The sequence below is a fragment of the Accipiter gentilis genome, chromosome 23, assembly GCF_929443795.1.
Source record: "Accipiter gentilis chromosome 23, bAccGen1.1, whole genome shotgun sequence".
NCBI classification, from domain to species: domain Eukaryota; kingdom Metazoa; phylum Chordata; class Aves; order Accipitriformes; family Accipitridae; genus Astur; species Astur gentilis.
The window spans coordinates 10,397,728-10,407,695 of NC_064902.1; the positions used below are offsets into that span (position 1 = coordinate 10,397,728).

Here is a 9,968-nt window from a genome sequence, read left to right on the forward strand (position 1 = left end):
GACATAGTATCATATCTCCTTCCCATCCTTCTACACATTCCAGTGCTGAATTTTGCAAAAATAAAGGTTACCAAGTGTGTCAATAAAAACACAAGTGTGTTAAAAAAAAACAAAAACAAACAACTCTTAATTGAAAAAGAAGAGAAAGCATTTCATAAGCAGTTTTGTTTTCTTACCTGAGGTCGATCAACCATCAGAAATGCATAGGTTTCAGAAAGCTCTTTTTCTAGGCGACCATCAAATTTCAGCTCTCTGCGTTTTTCTGTGAACTGTTATTACAGAAAGTTACATGTAAAGTTACATGTTATTACACATGTAGAGAAATTACTGCTGTTACATTCAAGTGTCAATGCTTTAAGGCCCCATCTATGTCAGCAGATCCAAGCGTACAAAAATAATCAAAAGATAATTTGAATGAGACTATAGTTGCTCAAATTAAATTACAAAAACATATACCCGTGGGAAATTTCATTGCCTTAATCTGCCTAAATATTTGTTTGGTTGGTTTTTTAGACACTCTTCAAACAAGCCTGTGCAGTAATGTTTTAGTGTTATCTTTGTAGCATAACTATCTATAAGCATCCAGCTCAACGCCTTCCATACCCTCTTTGAAATTCCAGAAATAAGCCTTTTTCTCTTTTTAGGAGACAGACCCATTATCTCTTATGTTGTACATGTACTTTTGCAGTTGCACCTCAATGCTACTGAGGTGGTTTTCATCAGTTGCAATACTCCTTAGCTGTAACCATGAATCATAAATGTTACAATAGATTAAAAAAAAAAAAAGCTTCAGAGTTTACCTTATAGTTTCAAGATAATAATTATAGCAAACCAATTATATATTCTATTACTCCATACATGAAGTTTTTGGCACTGGGACTGAAAACTAATTTCACAGTTATGAAAGAAAAGCCAAGGCTGGATTTAAGAGACACCAGATAAGGTACAGAAGTGCTTTAACCAAGCTGCTCCACTTACTAGTTCAAGTTACCAACTCTTTTAGGTACTTCTTCTTGGAAAACAACAAAATTACAGAGACTGTGTAAACTTAGTATCAGAAAAATATTTTAATCTTAAGTTTCATGGGAAGCATCAGGCCTTTCAAATAAGACACTGTAACATCTTTCCAGGTTATTAAAAATACATTAAAAATTAAGAAAGCTTTTGAAAACTAAAAATGCACAGAGACAAGTGGTGCCAAATAAAATTTTTCTCTTAGTCTTTTTCGTGTATATAGCAGGCAAGATTTTATGTCTATGTAGTAATAAACTTGCCTGAAAACTACCTGCTTACATTTTTGGTGATGTGAGTTTGCAATTAAATATCAAGCACGTAAGTAGAAAATAATGTCCAGGTCTTTGCCTCTAGACTCAGAAAAAACATTACATTTCATTTGACATGTACCTTATTCATAAAGAGAAGCCAAAAATATACTTACTTCCTTTTCCAACAGTTCACTATGAACTAAGCTAGCTCTCTTGTAATTAAAATTGGACACTGAACTTGGTTCCAAGTAAGATGAATGCAGAATCTTCACAACATCCTCAAATTCTCGAGAGCCTACAGCTACTGGCTGAAAGAGTGCTATAAAAGAGAAGAAATAAGATAATAAGCTCCAATACATATCTGGAAAAAATCCAAAAATTTCCAGTTCATTGACAGTTTATGCTCAAAGAGAAATGGTTCATGATTCAATTTAGAATAAAAGACACCTAAAATATTTGAAAAAGATGGAATTTAGGCTAGAAAGTTTAACTTAAAGTTGCCTAGAATTATAGCATCTTAAAAAATACCATATGCTTTTTTATGCATTTTTAATATTACACTTGAACAGCTATTTCTCACAAGTTTATAAGGGAAGCACTTCAAGTCTGAATTTACCCTTTGAAAACATCTGACATGTATTGCAGAACACTGTAATTAAAATTTTAGAACTTTAATTAGACTAATTAGCTCTTAATTAAGAACCAGGAACAAATTATTCTAATAAAACCCTCAACAACAGTTTCATAGCTTAGCCTCTCTTTAGAGCCACTACAGAGTTTTTTGTTCGTTTGCTTATGGTTGTATGCTTGCTTATTAGACTAAATATTTACAAATTCAATACTGTCTTAAGAAGTCTAATAAGCTCCTATTACTAAAAAACACACTACCTGCGTTCATGCTTTATGATCTTATTCCTTACAATTAATGATTAAAAAGGAAAGCCTTTCACTTTTACAAATTCACCTTCTGGGCAAACCTTTGGCCTAAGTTTGCACAATAAAGTGTTCATCTTCCAAGCCTCTTTATTTGTATTAGGGTATTGAAAGTGGCAAACTGATCAGAAGAGCAACCTGAGAGTGGGCGAGCAGAGAATCTTGAGCACAGATTTTGAGTAATGTCTAGGAAAATAATAGTTCTGGGGGAACTGAACTAGTTCAGTATGGCAAGTGTTTTTCTCCTCAGGGTAACTTCCAAAATACTTAGAAAAAGTGCAGTATTTTTGTGGTATTTGCAAACTTCTGACAGTAAGTATTTCCTTTTGCTCTTTTTGTTGGATGGCCTATTTTTCTCTACCAAAATAAACCCCCAAACCACCACCACCTGAAACTGCTAGAAGTTACAATGGTTAGGAATGAACTACAATAGTACTATTCTCACATAAGAGACAATCTACCATTACTCTAACAGCAAATTAAGTTTAGTTACATCTTTGGAGTGTATCTCCAACTTCATTAAATAATACAGTAGTAGATTTACATAGTAATCTTTTCCTCATTTGCAGGAAAAAATTTACTGCATTAGCCTTAACATAAAACAAATGTTCTAAATGAAAACTGAACTGTTTTGTGTTATCTAGTAAAAGCTGCATTTAAACACACATTTTTATAATGCAATACCACATCCGCAAACTGAAGTAAAACAATGATTCCAACACCAGCAACAATGAATAAGTGATTTTTTTTTTAAGAATGGAAGTTATGAAAGTGATTAAGAAACGGTTCTTGCATAACATCCTTTTTAGTAACAACGCCTTCATTCTTGAAAGGCTGACAACAATATGGGAGGAAAGATAATTAGAAGTGAATGAAATTCTCAACTTAGTATTACTAAGATTGAATGCACTTGTACTGAAGAGAGAAACACTTACTAGTAAAATATAAAACAAGCCTACACACACTGGAAAAGCACCTCCTGTCCCACCCTATCCCCAAACACCTCTTAGATCTTTCTGACAAGGAGCTACTAAACCCTCATGTTGCAGTGCATGAGTTTCATGTATTTCCTGCTCCTCTTCTGTCTAAAAGGACCAGTTAAGGCAGAAAGTTACCAATGCCAGCAGCTTGTCCAAATTTCCTCTTTCCTTAACAGTGATTACTGTACCTCACCCCTTCTCCCTCCCTCCCCCTAAAATGCATGCTCAGTCAAACCCAGCCTATTTCTTCCATCTTGAGTCCAAACCAGTAGAAAACTCTACAGGGCTAGCTAGAAAGACTGACCACAACTATACACAACATCTTGCCTCCTTCTCAGATGCATATCTAGGAAGAGGCATATTATTACATCAATTAAGATCTTGTCATTCATTCAAACATTGTCAACTACGTTCCCATTTGTGTTTAAACATTTCCTGCTTTCTGGAGCTGAGACAGACTTGCCCAAGAACAGCAAGTCCCTCTGTTCTTCAGCTAGGGAGACCCTACATAAACTAGAACACAAACAGCTCTCAACAGACATTTGGAAGAGCTCTACCTAATGCTTTACGTTATGGAATACAGCACATTAGAGATTTTTTTAAAGATTGTTGCATTTTTTTCTTCAGTTTCTTAGCAGAGAACTGAAAGTATGTTTTACTACTATTGTTACTTACTAAATAATATATATACTTTTTTGTACTTCACCAAATTTATACCCCAAACACATCATCTAAGTTCATCAGATACCAATGAAGCTAGAAGGACTGTTGCTACCTTTGTAAATAGACAGATAAAAACTGAAATATTTTTAAGTACTTGGGCACAAAAGTGTCTTTTGAAATTCCAATTTTTCAATTTGAGAGCACACACATTAAAACAAGACCAATTCCACCTAATTGATCACATCAGTCCAAGAACAAGACTGTACATCCACCTTTTAGTAAGAAAATGCTTAATTATCCAAAAACCTCACAGTAATGGAATTTCTATTCCTTTGACATGCACTGCCTACTCAATACAAAGTGAAAAACAGCAACGACACATACAATCTTGCCTTTGTTTACTTCATGCGTAAATTAAGTGATTGACTTCATGATCAGATGTCACCCACTGACTAAGAAAAAAAGAACATGAATGAAATTTGTTGAGTGTATAATCCTTACAGAAGTAATACACTACTTATGTTTTGAAGATTACTTATAAATACTGAATTTTATGACCAAAGTCTTCTGTCTGCTTGCCACATTTTCATATATAGTAGTAGCAGACAATCCACATTTGGTCTGAGACCTAAATAGTACCCACTAAGCATTTCTTCTTCGGGGGCAGCCTGCTAGTTTTGTATCTATCGCATTCCATTTCCAAGTTGCCAAATGATGGATGGAGGAAGGAGTAACTGGCAAACTGACTGCAGGATAACACTGCAATCATAAAGCAAAAAACCTCATGTCACTTAGCTTTGATTTCAGATAAACTATCATATACAACAGTCAAATTTTTTTAGAGTGCATGGCATAAGCCAGCCACCCCCCCACCCCCCTTCTCCAAGTATGACTCCTCAAACACACTCATCATATGCTTCATGACAGGCTCAAATCCACTTCCCAGTTTCTCCAGAACTTGAGGCACTGCAGGCTTCAGGTTCTTGGTAAAAACCTGAAACATTACCTAATGAGGTAAGTAGCAAGGCAATAATTTTCATTTTGTCATCTAAGCATTGCTGCTAAAGGGCAGCTGTTTTCTGAAAGGTTAAGGTCACTATAGAAGAGCCTGTACCTCACTCAAAGGAGTTCAGAAGAAAAAAAAAAAAGAAAAAAAAAAAGTGTACTAAACTGGACCCTCTGTAGCCATCACCAAACCCTATGTTCACAGGCAAAGGATGAGATTATTAAATTTATCTCCCGTCCTACATCACTTCAAAGACCAGTAGCGTGTACATATGTATTTTTCAGACTCACTATACAAACCTGATGTGGGTATGCTGCACCTTTATTGACCCGTGTAAATTAAACAGTAATTTATGTTAAGGACTAACTTGCAGTATAATACATACAAGTCAATTATTGTTGTTTTTGCTGGCTTGTTCTGCATAAGTAAAAATAAGTAAATAAATACTGGTTTTGTTCAGTTTCTTCTCAGTGTATTGGAACATATATAAGTATTTTTAGGTGGAAACTTAGTTTAGCTAATACAGTACCTAGTCTAGGGATAGACATTAGACTGGATGTTTGGATGCATGTAATTCCCTAGAGGCTTTAAGTTTCTCTTTCACAGCTGTCTGATGCTTCAACTTGAGAAAACCAAGTTTGGAGTTAGCGGGTTTGGTTGTTTGGGGTTTTAAGGCAGAATGTGAAAAAGATGACGGAGACATTCTCTTTAAGGAATCCTGAACTAACTTTCAAGTGAAGATAAGTAAATTACTTATTTTATTGTAAGTTGGCAGAATGCTAGCACTCTTCACAAACAAACGCTTCTGCTACAAAAACTCCATTGAGAAGCATGATTTTCTTCAAGTTCATTTTTTAAGACTAAAACCAAAAATCTGTGGTGTTAATGAACCATAATGTTGCTACTTTTGTGATTTTTTTTCAGCCTCAAACATCTTTTGCTCTCAGAAGGTCTAAACAGTTATCAAGTTCAAGGATTGCTTAATGAAATCCCCATGTAGAAATACGAAGTAGCAAATACGCACCTCTACCAAAGATACTGAAAATTAGAAAACAAAAGACAAGTCAAAACAAACCATCAAATACTATTAAGTAGAAAAGGGACAACCTAGACCTCCAAGCAAGTATTGCTAAGATTTGCATGGACAAAAGCAAGACCTTTTTCCCCCCCACTCAGTCTGAGAAACAGCAGACATTTGATAACTTGGTACACTATGGAAATAAATGTCCAACCTTAATCAACAAGCAACCCCTTAAGTCACTGGCTGCTACTTGAGCATGTTTTTGGGGACTGTCTTTTGGCATGAGGACCATTCATAGAGTTATTTCAGCAACTTAAAAAATGCTCTTGCAGTGCTTTATCTTGAAAATTTGTTTTTCCTCATCTTATTAAACAAGGATCTTCGAAGTTTCAGGCAGACTTGGAAACCTGCGAAAATCTGACAATCAAATTGGCCTCAGAGAGACCATGACAACAGGCTGTAGTACCAAGAAAAAAAAAAAAAAAAAAAAGCTACACAAGAGAGTGTAACATCATTACTAAACTGTATGTACCAAGAAAACAGAAACTTTCAAGACAGTTCTAAGTAGGAAAACAAATGCACGCACACCTTAAAAAAAATAAATCTCACAGCCAACCTTTCTTAGTTTGGTTTCTTGAACTCTTCCGCTAGGAAAAAAAGAAAAGGAAATCAGAAGAAAGATTCTTTGTGACAACTAACCACAATTAGTTTTAAGAAGTACGCTTCCTTCAGATGCATTTCTCCACATTAACAAGATTCTTTCTGTTGACTTTCAGTCATTTGTTAGTCTCCAATAAAGGTGGAGATAAATTCCAGAAAGGCTAAATAAACAGCTAAATCCTAAGTTTTCTAGGATTTTTCCCTTACATTTTTGCTTTGCAAATTCAATTTTTAATTGCTTCACAATCAAAAGTTGTTCTACAAACACATTTTGCTGCTTTAAAAAAACCCCAAAACCCCACCCAAATAACAAAGTCATCCTGTACAGATTTTAAAGTTTGTACATAACAGATTAGTCTTCGCAATCAAGAGAGCAGGTATCTGTCAGGATGGCATGTCCAGGAATAAAATGGAGGTTTAAAAAGCAGAACAAGGACAATTCCAATACAAGGAAGGATGGAGGAAGCTCCCATGTGTATTGTTTCATGCTAGAATTCAGAATCCAGCCAAGAGAGCTCTTTTGAGAGGGACAGATGATATTTTGATTATTTTGTAATTTAACAAGATGTAACTGAACACTGGTACTAGGCATGTTGTAAGCGTATGCCACTACCATGTCAGACGATCAATGCACTGCTTATCTTCTAGCTTAGCTCCAGAACTGATTTAATTGCATTTCTCAAATGCCAATACTAATTCCAATAGCAATTTGGCTGTCCTCAAAAATCATGTTGGCAGCTTTTAAGCTAGCCCACTTTTGCTAGTCTTGCCTCTCACAGCACTTTGCATCATGGTATCACACGGTGTAAGACCAACGATCAGCAACTGTAAGCAACTGTAGGACTACAAGCACCACTAACAGAATGGAGGTCTGTTTTGAAAATTTTGGAAACTCTTAAGTCGCCAGTATGATTAAAATGCCCAAGAAGCTTTCTGTAAGCTGAAAGGGAAAGAAAAAAATACAACACTACTAAAAAGTAAGCCCTTAAGAATGGGTCAAATGACCCTGACGTTAGCAAGTGAATTTTAGAAGTAGGGTAAGAATGGCTTCCCATTCTACCCTAGAAGACACAGAAGCCTGATGTTTGAACTACATTTTCTAAAGCTTTTTACACCCTGTAGGAGATGGTTCTGCATAGGCAAATGATGAATTAGATGACCCAAAAAGGTATTTTGCAGGTTTTCATTCACATTGGAACCAAATGCTAGAGAGGAACTTCCAATGTCTGTGGTTAAATACTAAACATTTCTGATATATATTTAAAGGTATTCAAATGTAACACTTGGGTCTGACATACAGGAAGTACAAGAGGCACCATGTTTTATCCAGACATTTTTCTGTCAGATGAATAATGAGGCTTTTTTTTCCTTCAAATCAACCCAGTCCTTTTTACAATGTATCTCTGCCAGACTTGTATTCCCCCCCCCCCTCAGGGGGTGGCAATGGAAAAGGAAGAAAAGGAAAAAGGGGACATTACTGCCAAAAATGGAAGGAGGAAAAAGGAAAGACTGGATAATGAAATAAACCTACCTTCATCTCTTCCTTACAGAAGAAAGCATTTCAGTAAGTTAGATGTTAGACTCTTCTCTGAAGAACTAGAAGCCTATGCGAACAGGTATTTCTGTGACACATACTAAGTTACTGACCCCATGTTGCAAAAGGTCAAGAACTGAGATAAGTTTCAGGGAAGAAATAAGACACATCTTCAACGCCACTTAACAAAATCAAAGATAAGCAGAAGCCAATGGAGTCTTACGAAAAGCAAGAAATACCACAGGGTTTTAGAGGAAGAGTTACTCGAAAACCAAAAAACAAACCCTGGACGCTTGGAAGAGAAACGCTTCCAAGGTGAGGCACGTGAATATGGGATGCTGGCTTCCTCCCTGCAAAGCAAGGAACTTTCACTAGATAAGAACAGTCTTCTGCGTATCATCAATGAAAGACAACTCTGCTCAGTATTTGCTAGTCTACCCTAATTAAACAGGATTACACCCCTCTCCTGCAGAGAGGAGGTCGGGGGAAGAGAAGAGCGAACCATCTTCTCTGCATGTCCATGTCCCATAGAGCCATCTTCTCTGCATGCGATTGCATCTCCAGAAGCAGAGCCAGGATCAACACTCAAGCCCACCCTGACTGCATCCAGCTTTTTCGTCCTTTTAAAGCAACGGTCTGAAATTCAAGCCGAGTTTTGTTTGTTTTTCTCCTCCTTGTGACAAAATTAAAACGAAAAAGAAAAGAAAGAGAGATAGGGAGAGAAAAGAATGTAAAAGCCTCTCTGACACTAAATATCTTATCCCCAGCAGCCTCACTAGTCCGAGCCATGCCACAGCCTCCTCCACACCCGCAGGATTTTGCATGCAGTTGTGTGAGGTGCATAAAGATCCTGCCTAATGAATAAGATGAAGAGGGGAGTGAGGGAGAGAAGGGAGGGAAAGGGAAGGAACAACCTTTCTTTTCTCTGCTCTTCCTGGGGATCTGAAAGTTCCTCCTAACAGGCAGGTCTTCTGGGGGCTTAGGGAGAGGGGGAGGCCCCCCCAACACACCGCTGGGCGGCTGCTGCTGTTGTTGTTCATTTGCCGTTGAGATGCTGCTCCTGCGCTGGCTGCTGCTAGTGATGCTGAGGTTTGGGGGTACCTTGTCCTCTGCAGCAACAGCAGCCACCAGCAGCGCCTCCCCAGTGCTACTGCTCTCAGAGCGTCCGCCATTTTGCGTGGTGTCCTCAGCGCCTCCTGCTCTATTACTCTCCACCCCGAGGAGGCCCGCGCTGGTCTTCTCCGTCCGCTGATGCCGCTCCGGCTCCATCTCGCCACCACTGGGGATCGGGGCATCCGCCATTCAGTCCTGTGGCCGAGAAGCGAGCACGACAGCCCGCGCCTTCTCTTCCTCCCCCACCAAACCACCCCTTCCCCAGCGCCACGCACCGCCCGCTGCCGCTATTGCTCCCCCTCCGTCCGCTCGCTTTATGGCAGCCCCGCCGACCCCTCCCGGCTACTCTAACATGGCGGCAGAGCACACCGAAAGGGGGCGGGGCCGGAGCAGCCCGCCTCAGCCAATCCGCTCGCGGCACCCGTTGTAAGTAGAGGGGCAGGCGGGCGCCCGCCGCTCTCCGCGCGGCTCCGACCCAGAGCGGCCGCCGCCGCCGCCGCGGGAGGCGGAAGCTCCGGCTGCGGAGCCCCGTGTGAAAGGGCAGCCGCAGCCGCCGTCGGCAGCGCCTGAGGAGGGTCCCTCCGCTCCGCTCCGCCGCCACTCCTCCCGCCGCCTGCCAGCACGGGGCGGAAGAGGCAGCTCGCTCGTTTCCCGCTTCCCTCCTACCGGCGGTGTGGGCGAGGAGAAGCGGCAGCTCCAGCCTCCGGGCTCTGGGGAGAGGCCCGGAGCGAGCCGCCGCCGGCGTGGCCGAGGGGAACGCTGGGCGCGGCAGGTCCCCGTGGCCGTCGCCGCT

The 9,968-nt window shown here is 39.7% G+C and overlaps 1 protein-coding gene across 6 annotated transcripts in view; it reads right to left on the minus strand.

The window, feature by feature from the left end:
• TASOR (transcription activation suppressor) overlaps nt 1-9,533 on the minus strand; it is a 34,610-nt gene extending 25,077 nt beyond the window's left edge. For 4 of the 6 annotated variants that reach the window (XM_049826180.1, XM_049826179.1, XM_049826178.1 and 1 more), the window contains exons 1-3: nt 8,977-9,533; nt 1,439-1,584; nt 177-269 (exon numbers count right to left, since the gene is read on the minus strand). In XM_049826180.1, the coding sequence (XP_049682137.1) occupies nt 177-269; nt 1,439-1,584; nt 8,977-9,364 (627 nt within the window). In that variant the 5' untranslated portion in view covers nt 9,365-9,533. Of the gene's footprint in view, nt 1-176; nt 270-1,438; nt 1,585-4,799; nt 4,824-6,456; nt 6,516-8,368 lie in introns of all 6 variants that reach the window. The other 2 variants (XM_049826182.1, XM_049826181.1) reach the window with 2 other exon arrangements.
• Nucleotides 9,534-9,968: the final 435 nt, after the last annotated feature.